Source organism: Prionailurus viverrinus, chromosome E3 (assembly GCF_022837055.1).
Source record: "Prionailurus viverrinus isolate Anna chromosome E3, UM_Priviv_1.0, whole genome shotgun sequence".
In the NCBI taxonomy this organism is placed as follows: domain Eukaryota; kingdom Metazoa; phylum Chordata; class Mammalia; order Carnivora; family Felidae; genus Prionailurus; species Prionailurus viverrinus.
The window spans coordinates 23184093-23209628 of record NC_062576.1 but is presented as its reverse complement, the minus strand read 5'-3'; the positions used below and the strand labels follow the sequence as shown (position 1 = coordinate 23209628).

At 50.9% G+C, this 25536-nt stretch overlaps 1 protein-coding gene across 2 annotated transcripts; it reads right to left on the bottom strand.

Moving 5' to 3' along the window:
• Positions 1 to 9: 9 nt before the first annotated feature.
• ERN2 (endoplasmic reticulum to nucleus signaling 2) lies at positions 10 to 18541 on the bottom strand. 2 transcript variants are annotated; one of them, XM_047838006.1, is made up of 24 exons: positions 18222 to 18541; positions 17945 to 18126; positions 17644 to 17815; positions 15882 to 15987; positions 15477 to 15510; positions 15171 to 15243; positions 11635 to 11707; positions 11401 to 11508; positions 11001 to 11102; positions 9782 to 10046; positions 7910 to 7988; positions 7675 to 7822; positions 7442 to 7563; positions 6561 to 6716; positions 6133 to 6295; positions 3733 to 3817; positions 3395 to 3584; positions 3214 to 3313; positions 2831 to 3033; positions 1500 to 1647; positions 1283 to 1410; positions 594 to 717; positions 438 to 505; positions 10 to 346 (listed from the first exon to the last, which is right to left on the bottom strand). In XM_047838006.1, the coding sequence occupies exons 3-24, from the start codon at positions 17737 to 17739 to the stop codon at positions 134 to 136; spliced, it is 2784 nt and encodes a 927-aa protein (XP_047693962.1). In that variant the 5' UTR covers positions 17740 to 17815; positions 17945 to 18126; positions 18222 to 18541; the 3' UTR covers positions 10 to 133. The 2 variants fall into 2 exon arrangements, with proteins under 2 accessions (XP_047693962.1, XP_047693963.1); XM_047838007.1 differs by having other exon boundaries at positions 6133 to 6292.
• Between the last annotated feature and the right edge of the window lie 6995 nt (positions 18542 to 25536).

The window sequence follows — 25536 nt, the reverse complement described above, 5'->3', positions numbered from 1 at the left end:
TTTTCTTCTTGTAGTCCCTGAGGGGTGCCTGGGCTCTGGGCACATCTTTGCTCCAGAAGCCCCAGGCTGCCAAGTCTCTGTCCGTCTCCTCTGACGCTGAGGCCAGCCTTGGCCACGGGCCCAGCTCCTTGTCTCAGCTCCCAGCGGCCCCTGGGCACGGCTCCCTGGGCCTCGAGGCCGGCGGATAGTAGGGCAGGAAGAGACTTTCAGAGGCACAGCTCCTCATGGCCGCGTACGTGTGGAGCAGCAGCCGCGGGAAGCGGGTTGTGAAGTACTGGACGAAACTGTCCGGGACGTGGCCTAGCGCCTGCCGCACCTCAGCCGGGAGCTCCCTGTAGTGGTGCTTCTGGAGGGAGTTAGAGCAGAGAGCCCCCGCCCGGCTCAGCCATGACCAGTCTGCCCCGCCCCCCAGGCCCCACTCAAACCCTAGAGCACACCTTGTTCCTCATTGCACGGAGCAGGTCTCGCACCGACGTCCCCTTGTACGTCCGGAACCTTCTCAGATCTGTGGGCGGGCAACTCCTTGGCAAAGCTGCCCCCACCAGACTCCCCTCCGCCTCCCGGACCCACCCCGGGCCGAGCCTGGCCTCTACCTATCTGCAGCGGCACGGAGATGTGCGTGTGCCAGTTGCACCGGACCACCGCGGGGCCTCCCGCCTCCAGCGCCCTCACGAGGGGCCCTTGCTCAGGCTCCTTCTCCAGCCAGTCACTGACGTCCTAGGACCCCACAGAGCTCCTGAGCCTCGTGACCAGTTTCAGAGGCCAGGAGTGCCCTACAGCTTGGGGGAGCAAATCAGCAGAAGCTTCTTGGGTTAGGGTAAGGATTGGTGGCCCTTGAGTCCAGCGTCTCTGTGCCATGTCTCCATGTTACCTTCCAGGTCTTCACCAACCTGTAAGGTAGGTACTGTTGTCCCCATTTCACAGATGAGCACATTGAGGCTCCGAGGCACAGAGTCTCTTGCTCAAGGTCCCACAAGTGGGGTGGACTATCTGGGCACCCGTATAGCATAAGTGACAACTAGGCATGGGGTGTGTGTCAAGTGGGGCGGGGAGGAGGGGTGCTGGGGACCAGCAGCGGGGCCGGGAAGTCTGGTAGTGAGCAGCTGGAGTGTCCACATGGCAGCATCTAGGAGTCTAAGGTCCGAGCTTGGTTTAGAAAAGGAGCTGGGATGCTTGGAACAGGCAGACAAGTCTCTGCCCAGCCACTCTGGCTTCCCCTTCCTTATCACTCAAGACCCGGATTTGGGACTTTCTGGGGCTGTTCCCAAGATTTCCCTCTGACCTGGAAGAACTGGAGCTGCTTGGCTCTGCTCCAAAAGAAGGGGTGGGCCAGCACCTGGTGAGCAGAGGGGCGGGCCTGCGGCAAGGGGTTCAGCATGGTCTCAACCAGGTTCCGGGCAACCACCTTGTCTGTAACGGGGACCAACGAGGGATGGCTTCAGGCCTGCCCAGCCCCGTGCCCTGCTTCCTCCCTCCTCTGCCAGGCCCAGGCCCCTCACCGTGGGTCTCTTCCTCCAGGTGAGCCAGACTGGGAGCCCCTGCAAGGATGTTTGCCTGGCGGTAAAGACTCTCTCCAAACGGGTGGCTGCCGCCAGAAAGCACATAGTAGAACACGCAGCCTGCAGAGAAGATATCCACTGCGCTTGTCTGGGGGCAGAGAGACAGACATAAGGAAGCGGTCCCTGCTTCCAGGAAGCCTCCCTGGTTCAAGTCTCCCGTGGGCTGATACAGTAGCCAGGGCTTTGGTTCAGACTAGAACTCCAGTGTGCGTCCTGAGCGCCATTTCCTTGGCCTGGGATCTCCTCCCCTCTGCGCCGTTGGAAGGGGCCCATGGTTTTCATCCAAAACCTTTGCCCTACTGAGCCACTGGTGCAGGTGTCCAAGCTGTGTTCCTCCAGGTCTAGCAGGTAACAGGAGTGAAGCTGGCCAGGCATGAGGCAATGAAGTGGCACCTGCCCTCCCAGTGGTGACAGCCGGACTTCACTCCAGCTGCCTGCCTCCAGGGGACTCTTCCCTGGTGACAGAGCTTTGATTTTCCAAGAGGATCCCGAAATCCAGATTGTAACGTGGAATTTCTCAAGTTAAAATACTGGCCGCTAATAAAATCTGTACGGGCTTATAACATCAGTCCCTTTGGCCTCCAGGTGCCCACCTCCTGCTTTCTCTGGACTCAGGTGTGGCTTTGCCTAGTGCCTGACCATTCCTGTTAACTCCCATCTGTGTGCATGGCTTCATATTTCACTTGCACACTGACAGCTCAAAACTCCGTAAGCCTGGAGTCTCAGACTCCCGCGTCTCTGGAAGTCAGACACTGCTCTGGGCTTCAACTGTATTCGCTCATCTGGTGCTCCCCAAACCCTTGACACCAGTGGCTCTCTCTGGCTACCCATTAGAACACCTGTGGCCCTACTCCAGGCTGATCGGGTCAGAATCACAGCATATGAGCTCTGGGCATCTGACTTTTCAGAGTTGCCCAGTGATTCTGCAGCACAGTGCGGACTGAAAATCCTTTTCCAGCTCAGGATTTCTCAACCCTGGTACTATTGACACCTGGGGGCGGATAATTGTCATGGGGGGCTGTCCTGTGCATTGTAGGGTGTTTAGGCCTCTAGCCCACCCAATGCCAGTAGCAAGCCCCGATTCTGTGGCCATGTATGACAACCAAGAATGTCTCCAAACAGTGCCCAATGTCCCCTGGGCAGTGAAACAGTCCTTGGTTGAGAACTGCTCCTCTAGGTCAGAAGGGATGAACTGTGCCCACTTTACAGATGAAGAAACAAGCTTGGCCATATCTGGAGAGGCACGCGGCCAGGGAGGGGGGAGGACTCACAGGGCTGTCGGTGGGCAGCAGTTGTAGGAGCTCGGGTGCCATCCAGCCTTCCGTGCCGGGAATGCCCGAGCGGAGGCTGAAGCTGCAGCGGCCAACAGGCAGCTTTTTGCAGAGGCCAAAGTCTGAGAGCACCACCCTGCCTCTGCCCTCAGGGCCGTCAGGCCCCGCGATGAGGACGTTGGCCGGCTTCAGATCCCTGTGCACTGAGAACAGAGCAGAGCTGAGCGCTGGCTGTGGGGAAGGCGGGGCCAGGGATGGGGAAGGCGGGGCCAGGGGTGGGGAAGGCGGGGCCAGGGGTGGGGAAGGCGGGGCCAGGGGTGGGGAAGGCGGGGCCTAGGGTGGGGAAGGCGGGGCCTGGGATGGAGGGCGGGGTCGGGGCATACCGATGTGTAGGGAATGCAGGTGGGCCAGGCCGGACATCAGCTGCTGCAGCGCCTCCCCGGGCTCCAGGCCCCAGCGCTCCAGCTCAGGGTTTTCCACGTACTGAGGGGGTGAGGGACAGAGAGTCACTCTGCAACCCGGGACCCTACCAGCGCCCCACCGCCCCTCCGAGCTCTGGCTCACCTCCTGCAAGGAGGCCTGGCAGAGCTCCAGGGCGATGTAGTGGAACTGGGGTTCCCGCTCGGTACAAAAGTAGCGTAGCACGTTGGGGTGCCTGTCCGACTCCTGCAGCAGCTGGACCTCCCTCCGGACCAGGCCGAAGCATTCACGGAGCAGCCGCTTGACAGCCACGGCCCGGCCCTCCAACTGGCCCCTGGGAGGTTCAGAGAGGGAAGACGAAGGAAAAAACTCCCGCCTGCACCCACCTCGGGGAGCCTTGGGAAAGCATGGCTCCCCGAGGGACAGTAGCCAAAAGTGCCGCGACAGCCACACCTTCAGCCCAGCTCCTGACTGCCACTCACCGGAAAACGAACGTCCCGCCTGCCCCGCGGCCCAGCACGTCCTTGGGGTTGAAGGAAATCTTGCCCACCACGGTGAGCTGCTCAGCTAGCGGAGAAGAGGGCGCAGTGTCAGGGAGCTCTGCTCCGCCCACAGCCTCCCCTCTCCTCAGTCCAGTCCCTCCCGCTGCCTCCACGCCCAGCCTGGGGCTGCCACTTCCTCTTTGTACATCCTTGGCAACTTAACCCCTGTGCCCTTGGTTTTCTCATGTGTAAAGTGGGACTCGTGTTGACGATCCCACACACATTACTGTGGATTAAATGAATGTGTGGGAGGAGGGTGGTGGTGAGGGCTGATAGATTACCCTCCTTATCATCCTCCCTCATTCGTTGCTGCCCAGATTTCTTTCTTTACTTCCTCTGCCAGGATTCCCACCCACCCACCCCACCCCACTCTTGCCAGTTATAATAAACCCTTTTCACTGAGGAACTGGCTTTAAACAGTTGGCAGCATAGTAAGGGTGAGTGCCGTCCCAGGAGAGACTGCCCCCAACGGGAGGGGGCAGCAGTGAGCATTCAGATGCTAAGCTGTCCCAGAGTTGTCCCTGTCCTAGGGTGGCAGGGAGCCCCTGGAATGCCTTGGTTTCCTCTTAAGGATGAGGTTGGCTCAGGCAGGCAGAGAGTTGTAGTCTTGAACAGTTACACTCTTCCCTTTGGGTAGCTCGCGAGAGACCCTTCACAGTGACCCAGGCATGGCTATGCCCTGCTCAGCCCCAAGGGACACCATTCATACAATTCAACGTATACGGTGCCCCAAGAGTTGTGCGATGCAGTGGCCCTGAGAACACTCTACTCAGGAAGTGCTGCCCGCTTCGGTCTCTGCAATTAGCTCCAGGAAAAGCAAATGAAAAGTAGCATAAGGATCAGTGAGAAGGGTACCAAGCTGTCCCTCAGGATTGCTCTGGATTATTTTGGTAAAAATTCACTCCCATCTGTTGGCAAGATGTGGGCAGGAACCTAAATTTGTAGACCCTGGACTCTCGGGAGTGATGGTCTCAGGGCCTGGAAGCACAGGTAAGAGCGGGCCCATTTCTGGCAGCTCAGAAGGCAGGGCTCTAAGGGACTGTGGTCATGAAGGCTGATGAAGGACAATGACAAAGAGGAACGCTTTGGTGAGAAGCATCCTGGGAAAAGATGGAGTCTGGCCTGTCTGGGGAAAGCTGGAGTCCGAAGACCCAAGGAGTTGAGGGATTCTGGGTGCACTGGGTGGATATTATATGGACCCTCCAGAGCCAGTGAAGTGACAAGAACAGTAACCCCTCAGGGCTCAGGCAACTTTGCAGTGAGCACCTTCTGACAGAGCAGACCCCTCAGGAAGGGGAGCAGTTCTGTCTCAGCAAAGGCAGGGTGAACACAGGAGTGGACGCAGGGAGCAGCACTGAAGCGTCAGGCCAAGCGTGGGTGGGGCTGGGGGAGCTTCAGCTAGAGTTAAGGGGGCAGCAGAGTGGCTCCAAGGCGTGAGGTAGTGGTTTGGGCAGTGACCAGGAGGTAGCAGCGAGCAGCTCATGCTAAGGACTGAAGGCCAGTCCAGCCTGGAGGCCAAGAAGCAGGAGAAATAGCCCAGACTGAACAACAAAAGCATGTGAAATCCCCCTTGGGGCATCCCACAGATGCCAGCTTGAAATTAAATGGACAAAAGAGAAGAGAAGTGTTTAAAAGTCCTAGGGGGCACCTGGGTGGCTCAGTCAGTTAAGCGTCGGACTGCAGCTCAGGTCATCATCTCATGGTTTGTGAGTTCGAGCCCCACAGCAGGCTCTCTGCTGTTGGATCCTCTGTCTCCCTCTCTCTCTACCTCTCTCCTGCATGTGCTCTCTTTCTCTCTCTCAAAAATACTAAACATTTAAAAAATATAAAAATACTGGCTCACACCTTTAAAAAGAAAACCTAAAAAAAATTAAAAAGCCCTAAAGAGAGGAAAAAGAACAAAATGATAGTAATTTACTATTACTGTTACCAAATATGACGTCAAACTAACCCAAATGTTGTTAACATCACCTAGGAGTGATTTAATCATAATAATGCTGGTAGCCTCTCACAGTGAGGTGGGTGTTATTTTTCCTATTTGACAGATGAGAAAATCAAAGCTCAGAGCAGGAAAGAAAGCAACCTAAGTTAACCGATAGTGGGGTTTGATCTATACCCAGTTTTATGTGCATCCAGAGTCCTTGAAAATAATGATAAAAAATGATGGCAGATATGTCTCCAGTGCTTAACTGCATAGAAGGCTGGATTGGAAATATTCTCTTAACTCACTTGGGCTTAACCACCATACTGTAATGGCTTCTACTAACCAACTTGAAAGCTAAATCCGTCCCCTTTTTTCTCTGTCCCTGACTCTGCCCTTTACTGTTCACTTAGGCTTACCTTCTGGGTCTTCGACTGCCTGGGCTTGCTCTGAGGGGCTTCGAAGGCCATTCTGGCTCTGTGGGGTGGCCCCTGGTGACTGGGGCTGAGCATGCTGTGTGATGTGAGGAGGGTCTGCAGGTGCCAGGAGGGCCTGCTGCTGCTTCTCCACCAGCTGCTGCTGCTGACATACAGGGCCGAAGAGGGCTCAGCCTTGGCCAGGCCCTGCCCCGTGAGGGGCCCCGCGGCGGTGCCTGAGACAGCCTGGCATGGGACCGTGAACATACAGAACACAGTAGTGGGGGCTCAAGGAGCTGCTGGGAGGAAGGCAGGGGGCAGAATGGGAGCTGGGTGAGGGAGAGAGCTGCTGAGAGGTCTTGGAGAGAAGGAGCAGAATTCCCCCTAGGAAGACCCTACGACGCACCTGAGGTCAGGGGCAACGGGCTTACCTGCCTCATTAGGAAGATAATCCACCCTCCCAGGAGGACAGCAGTGAGGCTAGCTGCCAATAGGTCTTGGGGTCCCAGCCCTGGATACAGTTCTGGGGTTTTCTCTTCAGGATGCAGCTCCGGGCTCCAAGGCTTCTCACGGCTCAGGCTCAGGAGCTGAGGACAAAAGAACACTCTTAGCACGCTCACCCAATGTGGAACCCCTACCCTTCTTCATCACTCAGGACAGGGCTGCTGGGCTTAGTTCTGGGCTTAGTTGACGGGGGCAGGGAGTAATTAGGCCACATGGTGGGAAACATGGTGCTGTCCGTGGTGCTGAAACATCATTGTGTCCCCGGAGCGTGGTCTTCAAAACCCAGCTGATTAACAGCCTGTCCTGGGACATCACTAAAAAATACAGATTAGTCTTGGAGAATCACCAAGAAATTCAGATATCCATCTACGAAGATTCTGATTCAGTGGGGCTTGAGCAGGCTCCCATGTAATTCTGATGAGCAACCAGAACTTGAGAATTACTGCTCCAGGTCATGGCTGTTCTAACCTTGAACTACTAGTGATTCTTGCCCCAACCCTCTCCCAGGAGAGCATGCTTTTACAGGTTTTCTGTTTACATTTTCTCACTTGATAAATATTTTGTAATTTTTACACTGAAGAAGAATTAAAACTGTGATCCATATTTTACAGCTTAGATATCCTTTGACCCTTCTTATACCTTTCTGGCAATAACACCATATGTGTCTGTCTTTCTTCTAGGAAATTGCATGGGATCAACTGACCCACCTTCAAATGTTATTCCTAGTAGGATGAGGAAAAGGTCCATTGGATGACCTCCCAACATGCCAAGTCTCCCCTCCCATGCCCTCTGCCCTGCTAGCGCTGACCTCCGGGAAGAGGGCTGGAGGCTGCGTGCTCTCTGAGAGTCTGTTCTCAACAGTGCCACTCCTTGGGGTGGGATGTACCCTCAGCATGGTGGTATGCAGGACTGGGGGCGGTTCGTGGTGTCCTAAGAAGCAGAGCAAAAGTCAGCTGGCTGAAGGTAACCTCAGCCTTCCAGCTCAGGAGCTGGGCTCATAGATCCTTCATCTACTCCAAACCTGAGCCAGAAGAATCTCACCAATGAGCAGCCACTGGCTGGGGAGGGCCACACTGCCTGAGGGGTATCTGACAGCTGTGCTAGGTGAGCCCTCTCGCTCGCCTGAGACTTGGAGTGTCACTTCATCTGTGGTGGGGCCATCCATGGGGGCCAGGGTCAGTCCTCGAGGCTATGGCAGAAGATAGAGAGTCATGAGCGAGGGCACTCCTTTCCTGCTGCATCCCCTCCTTCCAGCCCATCAGAGACCCCTTCTCACCACTAGCGCCATCCCTGTGTGAACCAGTGCTTTAGAAACATAGAAGCCAGTTTCATCCTTCCCCACGTACAGTGTCATCCTAATGAGGGAGAAGAAAAAAGGGAGAAGGATGAGTGATTCTGGGGAGTCATTTCAGTTACCACTATACTGGTGTCTTTGTCATGTCCCCTCCCACATAGACTCTGGGCTTAGCTATATGACTTGCTTTGGATAAGGAGACAAAAGCAAATGTGACACAAGCAGAGGCTTGAGAAGTGTTTGTGCTTTGGGGCTTGTCCTCCCATGTTGTTCTCTGGAACCCTGAGACCACCATGTGAGAAAACCCAGGATAGCCTGCTGGGGCATGAGAGACCGCGTTTGACACCCCCAGGCTAAACAGCCCACTAACTATGATATAGGTGAGAGGCACCAACCCAAACTACCCAGGCTCAGCCAAACCACCAGCTGACTGCAGATACTAAGATGGCTCAGATCAGAAAACCACTCAGCTAACCCACAGCCTCTTGAAAAATAATAAATGTTCATTGTTTTTTAAGCTGTAAGCTTTGGGAGTGCTTTGTTATGCAGCAAAAGCTAACTGATACAAGCTCTATAGTCATGGTTTCTAAATCTGTGTCTGGCCCAGACCTCTTTCAAGAGCTCAGTTCTCTAAATCTGAACTCGTCACTTCATTCCTTACCACCTCCTCCTCTTCTTCCTCTAGTGCTCCCTACCTCTGAAAACAATAGCATCCATGTGCTTCTAGAAACCTGAACATGACCCTTGAGTCCTTGCTCACAATCACCAAACTCCCTGATCACCAAATTCTTACTGTTTTTCCCTCTTCATATCTCTTGCTTTCCACTTTTTCCCATCTCTATTGTTTCCATAGCCCAGAAGGTCTTTATCTCATGCCTGAACTAACACAATATTCTATATGTGTGTCCTTCCTCACTACACAGCTCTAAGATATTCTTCACACTGCAGCCAGAGTTGTCTTTCTAAAATGAAAAGATGATCAAATTACTTCTTTGCTTAAAACCCTCCAATGACTTTTCCTTAGCCTTAGGAGAAAATGTACAAACCATTTAAATGATCCTACCAGATCCCTGCTTAACACTGCTCAGATCTATGCTCCAGGCTTATTTAATTTCTGTTCCCTGGCTGCAATGCTCTTTCTCTTATTTTCTATTCATCCTTCAGTTTTCAATGTATATGTCCTTTCCTCCAGGAAGCTTTCCATGACTGCCTCTTGTCCCTGGTCTCAATGTAGGTACCCTTCCTATACATTCCTATGGCAAATCTATACCTCTGTTATTCTCTATCATACCATATTATAATTGCCCTCTTACACACTTGTTTCCCCCACTAGACTCAGATTTCTATAGGTGGGAACACTGGAAGTATTATTATACTTCCAGAGTCTAACAAGTGATTGGTACACAGTAAGTGCTCAATTATTATTTGTGTAATGAACTGAAAGAGTAAAGAACTGAATTAATAGATAACCCCTGATTTTACCAGTCTGTCTCTTTATTTCCTAAGATGGGAACTCTAGGGTATTCGGTACTATAAGTAAGAATAATAGTCTTTAACAGTTAAGGCATTGCACCTACCAAGCAGAACAGTCTCCATCTGTATGCTGGAGTGGAGACATGGAGGTCCCCTCTAGGCTAGATTGTACCCAGAAGTCGCTGAATAGCAGGGCTATCCAGAAGGTCCTGGGGGCACTTGGGTGGGTGGGGTGGGGGGTGATACTGGGCACTGGTTATTTATCAATCAGTTTGGTAAATAACCAGTTTGAACCAGCTGGTTCAGCTGTACAAGTGTGTCATCCTCAAACATCACACCTGTCCAGAGGGCTCCTCCCCGGTCCCAGGGATGGGCACCTACAGAAGCTGGGTGTCCAAGGCGGAGAAGTAGGTAGCCGTGTCCTGGGTGCCTGAGGCAGGCAGTCGGATGTGGCCCCAGCGGAGGGCGAGGAAATGCAAGGTGTCCCGAGCCAGCGTGAGATGGGGCAGCTGACGCAGGCTGTCCTGGTACCAGGTGTAGATTCCCATCACGGGCATGCCCAAGTCCTGTGTCCACAGCACCGCCCCACTTCCTGGGTCCACGGTTAGCAGCAGGCCCATCCCACAGGATGCCAGGTGGCTCATGTCTGCCAAGAAAGACAGCTGGGGAGATATGGCCAGGGAGCTTGGATGTGAGGCATCTCAGAGCATCTTGGGGTGGGGAAGCTGCCCGAGGTAGGCCATCAGGAGGGCCACTCAGGTGTGTGGGGGCCAGATGAGATCACCTGGAGGCTTATGAGGACATGGGAAGGTCAGTCACATTTCACTGGGTTGCTTTGATCAGTCAGGGGACTAGTCAGGGTCAACTGGAGAGCTGTGTAGAATGGAAGGCTCTGTCAGGGTCGTCCAAAGGTGACTTAAGGTGTGTGAATCAGTCCAGGTCACTTGAGAGAGGTCACTTAGGATGTGGGGTAGTCAGCCATAGTCTGATTGATAACATATCACCCAGGAGAGGTCAATCAGGGTGGCCTAGAGGCATGTGGGTCACTTGGGAGCCATTTAGAGTGTGAAGGGGTTAGTTAGGGGCCCTGGGAGAGTGTCTGTTGTGATGTTCATGTGTATTTGCTTGGGTTCTCATGCAAAACGATGAAGTCAGGGTACAAGGAGTAGCTTAGGGGCACCTGTAAGGTCACTCAGGCAACTGGGTAGGACAGTCATAATATCAAGGGAGTGGTCAGAATTACCTGAGAGGGGTTAATCTTGGGGGAGATCACTTAGAGTCATCTCTCAGGGGTCATTCAACATTGGGGGTCAGTTAGGACACGTGGGGACTCCTCAGAGTGTTTGAGGGTTGCTTGGGTCACTCAGGACAAAGGGAATCACCCAGAGTTACCTGGCTCAGCTCATTGGGAATATGGAGGAACTAGGATGTTAAGGATCGCTCAGTGGGGGTCAGGCTGGGCGTTAAGGGGTTCACTTAGGGTCACCCATCAAGGGTGTGTCATTCAGAATGTGGTGGGGCTTGGTCGTGGATGCCACTCAGAGTCCCCTGAGTTGGGGACCTTGCTCCAAGGTTGGAGCCAGAGAAAGGGGACACTCACATTTCCCAGGCAAGCCATCCATGGGGGGTGCCGAGTAGCGGCGGTAGGTGGTGTTCCAGCGCAGGGCCGGGGACTTGGGGTCATGCATGGTGACCGTGTACTCTGCGAGTGCCCAGAAGCAGGGTTACCAGGGGTACCCACGTGAGAGTCCTCCCCCGCCCCCAGCCCCAGGGAGTACCATCTGGCACCCGTCCTGGAGGCCAGAGTCTGTGAGCATCACAGGATGTTTGGGTTACTGCTGTGTCCTCAGCTCCTTGTTTAGCACTCAGTGAAATGGTTGTCGACTAAAGATTGACTGACTGGCCTGGATTCAACTTGGACAGCCAACAGCCAGGCCTGGGCAGCACAAAGGAGGGGGCCGGACGCCCACAGCTTGGGGAGCAGCTGGGGCCTGACTCACGTGTTCGGCCGATGTAGAGGCGGGGGGTAGAGGGACCCTCTGTGGTCAGCGTCATCTGCGTCTCTCCCGACTCAGGGTCCACCACAAACCAGGCATCCTGCTTCCGGCCTGTGGAGGTGGAAGGCGTGCCAGCCCTCAGGATGGCCTGGGACAGGCTGTGCAGCCCAGCTGGCCCACCGTGACTAGGTCCCCGTCCCTGCCGGACCTGGACCCGCAGGCTGGAGAGATGCTTACCCGTGTAGAAGACGCCATCAGAGCTGCGACACGGGGAGGCATGAACCAGCTCGGGGATGGTAAACGGCAGCCTCTGAGAGGGAGAGTTTCCGGGAAGGAGAAAGAGCAGAAAAACACATACGACCTACTCACTAGGTACAATTATTCGAATCTTCCTTTCCCAGAGAGGGTAAGTAACTCGGCTATTGTCACACGGCTGGTAAACGGCAGAGCCAGGCCTTAGACCCAGGTGATCAGTTTTCGGAGCCAGCACACTTAACCACTTTGCTACTCAGCCTCTTGAGCTGGGGAAATCCCCCGCTCCTTCCCGAGATGCCACCTGATGGATCCGGCCTGACATCCTCCTCTAAACAGCTGCAGGGACCTCAGGGCCTCAAGGGCCAGGACGGCCTCAGAGAAGCTGAGGATCGGTTCCAGACTAAAGGACACCCAAGAGACATGATGACCAAACACAGCAGGTGATCCTGGGTCAGATTCTGGATGAGGAAAACAATAAAGGACACCAGTGGGACACTTGAAAAACTACCATGGACTGTGGATTGGATAATACTATCGCATCCACGTTAAATTTCCTGCTTTTGATCATTTATACTCATCCTTAGGAATACGTAGTCCCCCTTGAGGGGTGAAGAGGCAGGTCTGCAACTCATTCACAAACAGTTCAGAAACAGAAATTGCATAGGGGCGCCTGGCTGGCTCAGGTGGTGGAGCACGGGACTCTTGATCTTAAGATTGTAAGTTCGAGCCCCACCTTGGGTGTAGAGATTACTTTAATTTTTTTTTAATTTAAAAAAAGAAAGTGTGTATATACCTTGTCTATCTATCACCTATCCATTAAGGAAGAATGATAAAGCAAAGGTAATAAGATGTTAAAAATTGATGAATCTGTGTAAAGGGAATAAAGAATTTCTTTGTACTATTCTTGCATTTTTCTTTCTTTCTGATGTTATTTATTTTTGAGAGACAGAAGCACAAGTGGGGGAGGGGCAGAGAGAGAGAGAGGGAGACACAGAACCCAAAGGAGGCTCCAGGCTCTGAGCTATCAGCACAGAGCCCGAGACGGGGCTCAAACTCACAAACCATGAGATCACGGCCTGAGCCAAAGGTGGACACTTAACCGACTGAGCCACCCAGGTGCCCCATTTCTTTCTTTAAGTTTTTTTTTGAGAGAGAGAGAGCGAGTGCAGGGGAGGGGGAGAGAGAGAGAAAGAGAGAGAATCTCAAGCAAGCTCCACACTGTCAGCACAGAGCCCAATGAAGGGCTCAAACTCACGTGAGATCATGAGCTGAGCAGAGATCAGGAGTCAGACGCTGAAACCAACTGAGCCACCCAGGCGCCCTGCATTTTTCTCTCTTATGTTGGAAATTGTATCAAAATGAAAAAAATCCCCAAACTCCACATACAGAACTGTCGCCACTCGAAGCACACTCTAGGACTGAGGGCAAGAGAAGCCGGGCTTCCCAGGGGCGTAGTCAGCACCGACAACAAAAGGAGTCATTACAACCTGTAATTGGTAGGCACAGCTCGTGCTGTGATAAGAAAGCACAAGTGGAACTACCTAATGTGGGGGACTGAAGAAAGATCGCTAGAAAGAGTTCATTCATTCATTCAACGATTTAATGAGCACCTATTATTAGCCAGGTGCCAGGACCAGTAGTAACGGAGACTGACAAAGTTCCTTCCTGCGTAGAGTTACATCTCTGGCGTGTGGAAGGGAGAGATAATAAACAACAAAATACATAACGTAACACCGAGTAATGATAAATGCCACAAAAAAAAGAAAAAAAACAACTTACTGAACTGGGATAGAGTGGTTCGAGATGCTATTTTAAAGATTTTTTAAATGTTTATTATTTTAGAGAGAGAGCAGGGGAAGTGCAGAGAGAACCCCAAGTGGGCAACGCGCTGACAGCAGAGAGCCTGATGCGGGGCTCGAACTCATCAACTACGACATCATGACCTGAGCGGAAGTTGGTCACTCGACCACGCAGGCACCCCTTGAGATGCTATTTCAGAGCAGCGGGCCAGGGTAGTGAGAACCCAAGCCGAGCGAGGAGGTGAGCCATAAGGTCACGTGCAGGAAGAGCTCTGAGTGGAGGGATGGCCCCGGTGTAGAGGCCCTGGGCAGGGAGAGCTACCGACTGGCATACTTGAGGAACAGCAAGAAGGCCAGCGAACCTGGGAGGGCGGGGGTAGAGAAAGGAAGAGTGGCCGGAAGTGAGGGCGGCTGGCTGTAAGGTCACAGGCTGGGAAAGAGCTTGGACTTTAAATTGGAGTTGGAAGATTGGCTGGGGGATGAGGAACACTTCTCACAAATATTCTGGTTCTTCTTCTGGGATTGTCCTTCTTTCCTGCTTAAAGTACACGCGGCCATGACTTGCTTTAGCCAATGGGAACGGAGCAGAAGAGACACGTGTCGCTCCTGCATGGACACCGTAAGAGCCAACGTCCCCGCTCCTCCTGGGCTTAGGGCTGATAACGGCCCCCCACTTTTATGGGCCACGGGATACTGCACGGGGCCCCGTGGCTTCCCACACTCTGTCTGCACCTTTGTAAGTCAATCCTTTAATAGCACGTCCTCGAGCTAACCTGTTGGAATGTGCTGTTTGCTGCTGGGACCTCGCCTGACTTCCGTGCTAACATCGCTTGTCAACTCAGCTTCCTACACGTACTTGAGACCTTTCTGGCAGCCTTCCTATGGCACAAAGTTCTGACACAGCACATTCCGCCCCGTTCCTTGTGACAAATCCAGAGTTGCGTTCAGCAGCCCCCATAGGCGTCCTGATGTGGAAGGCAGCCGAAATGGCCGCAAGTTCCTCTTCTCCCCTCTGTGCACGCCCCTTTGCGACTTTTCAGCAACTCCCCCAAACAACTGGAGTCTATTTCTTCACCGCTTGACTCTGAGCTCGGCCACTGGACTTGCTTTGGCTAATGAGACATCAGAGAATGTGATACAAGCATAGTTGGGCAAGTGCTTGTGCACAGGCCTGGCCTTCTCTTTGGCTCCCTTGTTGCTAACACGTGGACAAGCCCAGGCTCACCTGACAAGGATGAGGGACACGTGGCCCAGCGGCCCCTCTCAAAAGCCAGCCAACCACCAACCGTCGGCACGACAACCATCCAGCGGACCAGGAGGCGGCCACAGAGGCTTGAGCAAGCTTAGTCAAGACCACCCGCTCAGTCCAGCCTGAAGTGCCACCCCCCGAATTGTGGGGTAAATAAGTGGCTGGCATTTTCAGCCACTGGGTTTTGGGGTAACTATTCACTTGGCAAAACTAAATGATGAGTTATTTCCCCCCTTGAAGCCCCCACAGTCCTGGAGAAGCCCCTGGGACACCCTCAGAGGCCCGACAGCCTGCTCTGTAGACGGCTCGAACCACCACACCACCCCCTTTCAGCAGGTCCCTCCGGACAGCCTTCCCATAATGCACCCAGAGCCTCTGCAGGGCACACAGATGCTGACCATTCGGCGCCCCCTGCTCTGGATAATGGAAGCCCGGGCCTTCTCCCATCCCAAGCACTGTAGGAAACACACCATCAATCCCTGCTGTTTCTGGGTCCCCAAGACGTATAGGCTGCCATCGGCTGGGTCTGAGAGAAAGGCTGTCCTGTGGGGCAGAGAGGAACAGGGGGAGGGTTAGGCTCATGCCCCCTGGTTTCCTGAAGGCCCCCTTTGCCGCCATCTTCCCCAGCTAGTAGGAGGCGCCACACAGCTCCAGATCCAAACCTCTTCCCTTCCTTCCAACATGCCCCTACCCCCGGCCCGCTGAACCCCCTCCAGACAACTGTGGCCTCCCCATCTCCCGATGCCCCCTCCTTCAAAGACCGCAGGTTCACTTACTCGGTGACATACATTGGCCCTTGGAGGATGGGATCTGTGGGCACAGGGACATGAAGTATGAGTAACCCCCTCCATACCGCCCGCTGACAAGCACAGCTCAAATTCACGGGGTGCTTACTGTGGGCCAGGCACTGAGCCACTCACTTGACATGCATGTAATTTAATCCTCCCGAGAACTCTGTGAAGTAGGGTCATTACCCTTGGCCCCATTTTACAGGTAAGGACATTGAGGCTGGGAGGGGCGAAGTGACTTTCCCAAGGCCGTGCAGCTGGGAAGTGGTGCAGCTGCCTGCAGAGATTGGCTTGTTGGAGCCTCGACCCCAGGCACTTATCTTCCATGCACGGTGACCCCCCCAGCCCCCAACTCAGGGTCCAAGGAAGGAAGAATGACTGCCCCTTGCTCACCATCCTTCAGCGTCCACTTCAAGTCCCCTGTCTGCTTGCTCAGTGCGTGGAGACTTCCATCCAGGGTGGACACCAGCAGGAGGCTCTCTGGCCTGAGGCTCTGGACCTGAAGTGGGAAACAAAGTCACCTTCTCCGAGGAGCCTGGGGGCACCCCTTGTCCTCACTGCATGCAAGGCTGGCTGTGACTCCCCTTCTCGCGGGGGGCGGGGGGCAGACAAAGAAGGAAGCAGGACTGGGGAAGCTGCTGGCTGCCCCCATTGATCTCCTTGACCCTAGAGAGGGGTTACAGTGGGAACTCGGGGGTGGGGGGTGAGGTGGCTCCCACAGTGTCTAAAATCTGTCCTCTTCCCCACCCCTCAATTCTTCCTGGTTTTCCAAAGAAGACGGAAGGCCTTTACGAAAGGACTTCACAGTCTCCCTACGAGATGGGTGCTATTCTCCCCAGCGCCGGGGAGACCGAGGCTCATGCCGGTTAGGTAATTAGCCTAAAAGCACGTGGAACGGCTGCTGGCATCTCTCTGATACCTGCAACCTTTTCCTCCTTTGCCACACTGTGGCTTTTCTTGGGGTGACCCCCCCCCAACCGGCCCAGCTGCTTCTGGTGCCAGGCTCCAGGGGTCCTGTGGACCAAGGCTCAGGGTGGCCAAGGGAGGGAGGGCCAGAGCTGCCCTTGCATCTGGCCTCCACTGGGCTAACTCACCTGCTCTAGCCCCTCCTTGAGCAAACAGGGTGAGGCTGAGCTCCTAGCAGGAACCCTAACATCCGGGTGGCCCCGCCGCACCCTTGCAAACGCCACATCCTGCTCCAGGACCCTCAGGTTTGGAGCTGAGCCAACGGTCTTGGTGGAGGGGTAGCAAACAGCCTCTTGGCCCCTCTCTTCTCCCAGCCTGCTTTGCGCTCTGAGAAGAAGCTGCAGGCTGATTGCCCACAGCTGAGTGGCTTGACCATCAATGTGTTTACAAATGTGTTTTTAATTAGCGACCAATTTTTAAAATTGGAGAGGTTTCACTTTTAAAAATCTGAATTTCTAATTTGTCTCATTTCCAGTCTTTCTAAATTTTCTGGAGAGACCTGTTGCGGCCACACCCGGCTCACATTCCTACTTGGCAACCAAGGGTGGACCCAGAGCTGGAAGCAGGACAGTAGAATGGCTCGAACAGCCACCTGCATGATCCAGTTAGTGGTCCTGGGGGCTTCAGGCCCGACGAGTGGATTCTAGCCTGGGTGCCTTTGCCCACTCCAGGCATTTCTGTAAAACCGGACTCTTACCTCCTAGCGGGCTGGACCCGATTCCCACACCTCCTACTTATTTATCCCAGAGGTTCTGAGCCCAGGGTCCAGTCGTGGTTTGGGAGAACGACTGTGAGTCGCCTGAATTTGTAAAACTGGGTATGTGGGCGCATTTCTAGACAGAGGACCCTTAAGTTGATCCCACGTCCCAGCCCGCATCCCAGGACTTTTAGGAGGCCAAGCAACGCCCCCCGCCTCCGCCCCCAGGCTATTCTCTCCACCTGCACCCCCATGCTGCAGGAGGGGCGGCTGTTCCCTCCACCAGCGCCTTTCCACGCTGGCCCATCTCTCCAATCAGGTGTTCGCGGGGGCAAAGGCAACCCCCCACAGCTAGGAGGTTTTTCCTGGCAGGGTCCAACTTGGAGCCACCTGGACCCGGAGGAGGGCAAGGCGGCCCCTGTTGCTCCGCTGTGCGCCAACCCCTCCCCCCGCCCCTGACCTGGGAGACTCTGCGGCCGCCCCACTTCTCACCTGGAGCCCCGGCGTCCGGAGTAGCGCGGCGAGCTGGAGCAGGAGCCCGAGGTGGAGCGGGGGCCAACGGCCGCATCCCTGGGCCCCACTCGCCATAGCCGGTCCCTCAGTGCCTCCAGGGGACAGCACGGCCCCGCCTGGCCCGGAGGAGACTCCGCCCAGGGCTGGGCCCCTTGGGTACACAGAGGCTGGGGCACAACCTCAACCCCGCGTCCCGCTCCTTCCCCCGCCCTTCCGATCACACTTCCCCCCCCCCCCCACCCCCCCAGTCACCCTGCTAGAGATGGCTCGGGGAGGTTACCTGCGGAGGCCATTCGTGGACTTTCCCACCGGCCAAGTGCTGTACCAAGCGCTCTACACCCTTCGTTATCAGCTCATTCAATCTTCACCGCACTCCCGATGGAAAAGCTGAGGCTCACGCTGGAATTCAGACTCAGGCGTCTCCCCTCAAAGCTCGTGCTGTTACTATGCTAGGGGCCTCCACTGAGAGGTGATGAAATATAGGTGAACTGATGGACTCATTCTTTCAGTAAATATTCACTCATTATGCAGCCTGGTAAGCAGGACAGATAAGGTACCTGTCTTTGTAGAACTTCCACGCTTCCCCGCCTTGGATATCAGACAGGATGGCCTCCGGGCACCCCTTGCTGGGGTGGTTACAGTCCTTGTTGTAGGCAGACCTCCCGACTTGGTCAGCCAGGGCCTGCAGGGGTCCAATGAGTTGTCAAGTTTGGGCTCATGCATTTCTCCTTCTTCCTTGGGTAAAAATCACTGCTGATCTGACCATCAGACAGCCTGGCTCCGCCTCTCTCTCTGCCTCTTCCTCTCTGTCATCCCTGGCCTTCTTGGTCACGGCCCCCACAGCCACTGAAGAGTTCTTAGCTAGCTGGCCCATAGCCTTCCTCTCCACCCCAAGGATGCCGCCACCATTGGTGTCTCCAGTGTCACCTACTCCCGCACATGGCCCCGACCCACGCTGCAATCAGCTCACGATTACCTAGAACTACCAACTAAATCATGCCTGGCTGGAACCCCATCCTTCTGCTGCTCCAAGGATGGGCTGCTGAGGGCTCACAGGTGCTTGCGTCTCCACAAAATTGCCCTTGGTTGACTGGAGCATCCCGTGCCCTCCTGCCCATGACTGACTGACACCGGGCGGGGACTGGCCCTTTCGCCTCAAGGTGAAGCCACCTCTGGTACAATTTGTGCTGCGGAGTTTCTCATGCTTCACTCCCTCCCCCGTCTCTCAGAGAGTTCATCCCATCACTGAGCAAGAATCCCTGCCTCAGGCTCTGTTTTTAAGAACCTCCCTGATCTAAGGCACCCTCTAATCATGTTTTCATCAACTGCAGCCTTAAAAAACCCAACTGCCTCGTGGCGAAAGGCCTCTTTTTGAAACGTGTACATCATAAAGTCTGTGGTTTGCTTGGTTACCCCTTCAGGCTCAACTGTTCCAAGGCTCCCAGTTGGCAAGTGGTCCTAACTTCATAGCACGAGCGATTGCTTGTCTAGAAACCAACCCAAGCTACTGAGGGTGTGAATGAAGCCTCCTTCATGCTTTATGTTTCATATGGCTGTACATTTCCTTGGAACGTACATTGTGTCTGTCAATTATGCTTGGATTCATAGTCATTGCTCATGCAAATCAACCCGATTTGCATAGGCAACCTACAAATGAACTCACATAAATCATTTTTTATGTGTGTGATGATATGAATAACACACATTGTAGAACCTTTATAAAATCCAGAGAAATAGAAATAAAACAAAATTCATTCATGGTTTCACCTCCTGGAAACAGAGCATCTCTGTTAACATTCTGTTGTATTTTCTCCAGTATTGTTCTTTTCCCCTACGCCTGTATGTTTTAATGGGCTACGATGTTGAAATATTAACAATGTTTTGCCGTCCAGAACTTCATTTTCCCTGACAGCCCTTCTATTCAGGCGGAGTTGCTCTGAATTTATCGCCTCAGCGAAGGGAAGAAAGAGAGAAAAGGAAGCTTCTTTTAGCTTTTGAGTGCTTGAATACCTCAGGGTGTGAACCTAGCCCTGAGAGAATAAATAATGAGGGTGGAAAAGTAGAAAAGTGCCCCCCCCCCCCCCGCCCCTAGGCTCAGAGGGGAAGCTTCTGCATCGCCCTCACCCAAGGATAGGACCCCGCGTAGCTTTGTGGGATCAAGAGCAGAGGGGGTGTCTGGCTTCAGAGGGGAGACTGGAGAAGCAATGGGCCTGGAGATGCTCTATGCTGGGTCTGGGCCGCGGGGGTTGGGAGGGGTTAGTGTGATGTGGAGGTGGGGGAATATTTTCCAGATGCCTGAGGGGGAGTGGGAGAGAGAGAAGTGAGGGAGAGAGAGAGCCTCCTCAGAACAAAAGAGGAACAACTGCAGCAGAGACTGGTAAGGACGAGAGACAGGACCCAACGGCATCTCAAGAGATGCCAGCTAGGACCAATGATGTCAAGGACTCAGTGTCCTCTTGCCTCCTGGCATTATGCAAACTCCATGGAACTTAACTCCACCCTGGATGAAAGCTGGGAAAAACCAGACGGGGCTGAATTGCTTGCACCTGGCACAAAGGGAGCTTAAAATAAAACGGTAAATGGAGTTATACGAAGTAAAGTTAACGTCTCTTCTCCATACCTCAATTTGTGCTCTTAAATGCTCTGCTCTTGGACAAATAGACATAAACCAATAGCCTTTCTCCATTCTAGCAAAAGAGTGGAGAAAACAGAAATAGTGACGGGAAAAATATTCCCAGCATGATAGCAATAAAAAGAAAATGCTTAGGAATGAATTTAACTAGAAAGGCACAGGACCTCTATGAAGAAACTGATAAAGTCTTATGAAGGATATAAAACGAAATGTGAACAAATTGAAAGCTGTGACCCTGGGTGGGAAGATTTCACGTAATTAAAACGTCAATTTTCTCCTAACCAGTTATAAGTATAATGAAATTCTATTAACTCCAGACTTTAAAAAACTTGGCTAACATAAAGATCATAGGCAAGAATAAATGCTTGAGAATAGTTGAGAAAAGTGTGAAAATGAAGAGTAATGGAAAGGGGACTTATGTTACCAGATATCAGAATATACTGTTAAACTACAATATCAATATAATTTTACCATGGGGATTGACAAGTAGATACATATATTGGTTGGATCAAATAGAGAATCCATAAATATATATCATTGTAAGTGAGAATTTAATAAATGACAAAGATGATATTTAATTCAATGGAAAATGTATTAAGTGCCTTGGTATAATTATCCATCAGGAAACAAGTAAATCTTTATCTCTCTCTCTCTCTCTTTCTCCCTCTCTCCCTCTCTCTGCCTCTTGTATATGCCTTCTTAAAACTTGAAGTATGGCCGACACACCATGTTCCATTAGTGTTAGGTTTACCACACAGTGATTCAACAGCTCCCTACATTATGCTATGCTCACCACAAATGCAGCTACCATCTGTTACCTTTCTCTCTTTTTTTAACCATAGACTTTATTTTTTACAGCAGTTTTAGATTTATAGCAAGACTGAGTGGAAAGTCCGGAGATTTCCTATATATTCCCTGCCCCCACAGATTCATAAGTTACTCCTGTTATCAATGTCCCCCCCTGTACCTTTGTTACAACTGATGAACCTACCTGGACGCATCATTGGCACCCAAGGTCTGCAGTTTACGTTAGGGTCCACTCATGAGTGGTATATCCTATGAGTTTGGACAAATGTATACATCCACCATTAGAATATAATACAAGGCATTTTCACTGTCCTCAGAATCCTCTGTGCTCTGCCTCTTCATCCCTCCCTCCTCTTTAATCCCTGGTAACCACCGATGTTTTTACTGTGTCCATGTTTTTGCCTTTTCCAGAATGTTATGTACAGTAAAACCTTGGTTTGTGAGCATAGTTTGTTCTGGAAACATGCTTGTAATCCAAAGCACTTGTAGATCAAAGTGAATTTCCCCATAAGAAATAATGGAAACTCAGATTATTTGTTCCACAACCTAAAAATATTCATATAAAAATAATTACAATGCTGTAATATAATACAAAATAATAGACAAAATACAAAATATAAAGAAAAATAAACAAATCAACCCACACATACCTTTGAACACCTTCATGGCTGGTGTGAGGGAGACAAGAGAGAGGAGGGTTACTGTGTAGGACGATTTTCATATCACTAAGAGAATCACTGCTATCTGTTGGCTCAATGGAATCTTTTTCGTTTTGTGTAGCTTTACAAAGGGACCTATATAATGACCTGGAATGAAGCAAAGCACTCCTAAGCTTACTCTTGTATGAAAAAGCAAAGGACTGTCCATAGGTGCTTTGAAGTGACCAAAAATACAGTAGTGTCGGTTGTGGGCACGTTCCAACGTTCCGAAACATCACTGATTTCTGCCTGAGACCGAGCATCCGAGCATGGGAGATGATCACCCACAATCCTGCAGTGAAAAAGAGAGAGAGAGAGAGAGAACCATTGGCTCAGTTGTGATCATGTGATGTTCAGCGTCACATACTACTTGACTGAAAGACATCACTTGTTTATCAAGTTAAAATGTATTAGAAATGTTTGCTCATCCTGTGGAACACTCAGAGAACAAGTTACCCGCAATCCAAGGCTCTGCTGTAGTTGGGATTATTATAGAGTTTGTGGCCTTTTCAGATGGGTTTCTTTCAACTACTAATTTGCCTTTAGGGTTCTGCCATGTCTTTTCATGGCTTGACAGCTTCTTTCTTTTTAGCACTGAATAGTATTCTTTCATCTGATGTAACACAGTTTATTTATCCATTTACTTACTGAAGGACATCTTGATTACTTCTGAATCTCGGCAGTTACGAATAAAGCTGATATAAACACACTTATGCAGGCTTTCGAGTGCATCTTGTCAATTTCTTATTAAAATACATCAAACTTACAGAAAAGCATACAAATCATAGACTACACAGTGAACTCATCTATTTAACCTGTACACAGATCAAGAAACAGAACATGACCAGCAATGCCACAAGGTCGCTTGTGACACATTCTAAGAGTAACCTCTATCCTGACTTACAACACCAGAAATTAGTTGTGCTGATTTTTGATATTTATACAAATGGAATCATACTGTATGTTCTCTTCTATGTCTGGCTCTTTTTTCAATTAAAAAATGCATTAGTTGCATGAATTACCACAATTACTAATGTGGTAATTACCACTATTACTAGTATATGAATAGTAACTCATATAATTATTGGTAATTGCCCTTGATGGGCATTAGGTGTTTTTCCTACCAGTTTTTGGCTATCATGGAGTGCTGTGAATATTCTCGCACTTATCTCTTGAGGACCGTATCTTTGTATTTCTGTTGGCTACTTACTTGCGAGCAGACCTGCTAGATCATAGGGCTGTATGTATGTTCGGCTTCCGTGGATTTTGCTGAGTAATTTTCCAAAGTGGTTGTACCAGCTTACATTTGGCGCTGCTGGTGGTAGAGGGTAGTTTCTTACGCAGTAAAGAAAATACGGAACTATAAAAGAGAAAAAGACACAGATGTAGTTGAAATATATAAAAAATGAAAAACTTTAGGAGGACAAAAGATTCCATAAACAAACATCAGATTAGAAAAATATTGGCAAGACAGAAGACAACAAGGATTAACATATATACTACAAACTGCTCCTATAAATTGGCAAGAGAAAGACAAACAACCAAAAATTATGCAAAGACTATATGAATAGAAACTCACAGAAGATCAACTGCAAACATGTGAAAATGTGCTCAAAATCATGAGCAGTCAGAGAAATGCAAAAATGCGATTTTTAAAAAGTAACACATATATCACTTTATGCCCATAAATTTGCAAAAATTAAAAAGAAGGCGAAGTAATGGCAAAACGTTGATAATTGCCAAAGCTGGGTTGTGAGTATTTGGGGGTTCACTATATTGTTCTATTTTTTTTCGAGATGTTTGAAAATGCCCGTAATAAAAAGACGTAAAAAGCCTAAACAAATTAAAAAAAGAAGGCTAAGCCTATTACTGCCAGGGACCTGGGAACAAGCATACTCTCACATGGGGCTGGTGGAAATGGAAATCTTTTCGGACTTTTGTGAATGCAATCTGAAAACTATTTAGAATAAAAAATGCAGGGGCGCCTGGGTGGTTCAGTCTGTTGAGCATCTGACTTCAGCTCAGGTCACAATCTCTCATGATTCGTGGGTTCAAGCCCCACATGGGGCTCTGTGCTGACAGCTCAGAGCCTGGAGCCTGCTTTGGATTGTGTCTCCCTCTCTCTCTGCCCCTCCCCAACGTGCGCGCGCGCGCTCTCTCTCTCTCTCTCTCTCTCTCTTTTAATGTTTAACAAACATTAAAAAAAATAAAAAAGTAAATAAAAGAATAAAAAATGCATGACCGCCTTGGCCTGGAAAACCCTCTCTGGGGGATCTTCCCCATGGAAATAAAATATTTTTTTTAAGTTTATTTAATCTGAGAAAGAGACAGAGAATGAACAGGGGAGGGGCAGAGAAAGAGAGGGGGACAGAGGATCCCAAGTGGGTTCAATGCTCACAGCAGAGAGCTGGATGTGGGGCTTTAACTCATGAACTGTAAGATCATGATCTGAGCCAAAGTCAGACGCTTAACTGCCTGAGCCACCCAGGCGCCCCCAAGATAAAATATTTTGTATTAAAAAACACATCGAGACATATATCTTAAAAGGCTTATAATGGTAAAGGTGTAAGGATGTTTATTGCAGCATTGTGCTCTGTGCAAGCAAGTAGAAACAAAGCACGGACCCTCCAACTGAGAAACGGCTGACCTAATTATAGAACATCCACCCATTAGGGTGATATGCAGCCACTAAAAATAATAGAGTATATTTGTTAATTTGGAAAGATTTTTATGTTATATTAAGAATAGCAAGATACAGAAAACAGCATTATAGGAACCTATTTCTGTAAAACCGTGTGTGTGTCTGTGTGTGTGTATGTAAATTATTTTATACAAGCATGGACAGAACTACAGAATGCAATATATTGGTTTGTTGACAAAGATTCTATGATAGGCTGAAGCATGTATATCTGTTTATTATACTAACCAACGGGTAAAAGTGGCAAAAAGGAAAAAATTTAAAAGCTTCTCCCCCCAAATCGTTTGTCTATTCTATTTATGAAAAAGTCAATGTACATAAGTGAGGTGTGTATGCATTCATGTGCATATAAGTCCTTGCCCAAGCAAAGTAGCTGTTTATATACTATGCAGAGCAGTGTTAATCCCCATATTCCCATATGCTGTCAGTTCAGCCTGTAATATCTCAGCAAAATAGAAGTCCTCCCCTCATTCCCTGAGTATAAAAATAATCACTGGTAACAATATACATGACTTCTTGTTTCACATATATGATCTTACTTAATCCGTTAACCAACTGGCAAGGAGAGTTTTATTGTTCCCATTCTATAGATAAGCAAAGTTTCAGAGAAGTTAAGGTATTTGCCCGAGTTTACAAAGCTAGTAAGTGAAGAGGCAGTGATTGAAACTTATGTAGCTCTGAGTCCCAGAACGTAACCTCTGTGTTGTACTTTCCTCTATGTTTCCCTTGATGTGTTTTTCAGGGGGTTCACCTTGTCTGGATAAAGGAGTCACGGGGACAGACGCGCCTGTTATGATCTGGGCAGAAGCAGGCCTCACTGCTCATCGCCCAGCTAGCTCCCAGGCAGACCACACTAGGGTTTGAGGTCAAAGCCCCCGCTGGGATTCCTCTGCCCAAATTTGGTTCCCCTATTTCCCCTGGGAAACTTGTGGCCCCAGATCTCCTCTGGGGACTCACTCATGCTCAGATAGCATGCTCGGTTATTTCTCTATCTTCTCCCACCCTGGCACGAGTAACCCACGGCTTACAGCGGAGAG

What these genes read in the sequence shown, in the direction of transcription:
- ERN2 (XM_047838006.1), bottom strand. Translation starts at nt 17,739, where the DNA reads ATGGCGAGTGGGGCCCAGGGATGCGGCCGTTGGCCCCCGCTCCACCTC. An exon ending in GGCGGGACGTTCGTTTTCCG is followed by an intron (nt 3,585 to 3,732) that starts GTGAGTGGCAGT and finishes TGAACCTCCCAG; the next exon opens with GGGCCAGTTGGAGGGCCGGG. An exon ending in CTCCGTGCCGCTGCAGATAG is followed by an intron (nt 506 to 593) that starts GTAGAGGCCAGG and finishes GCCCGCCCACAG; the next exon opens with ATCTGAGAAGGTTCCGGACG.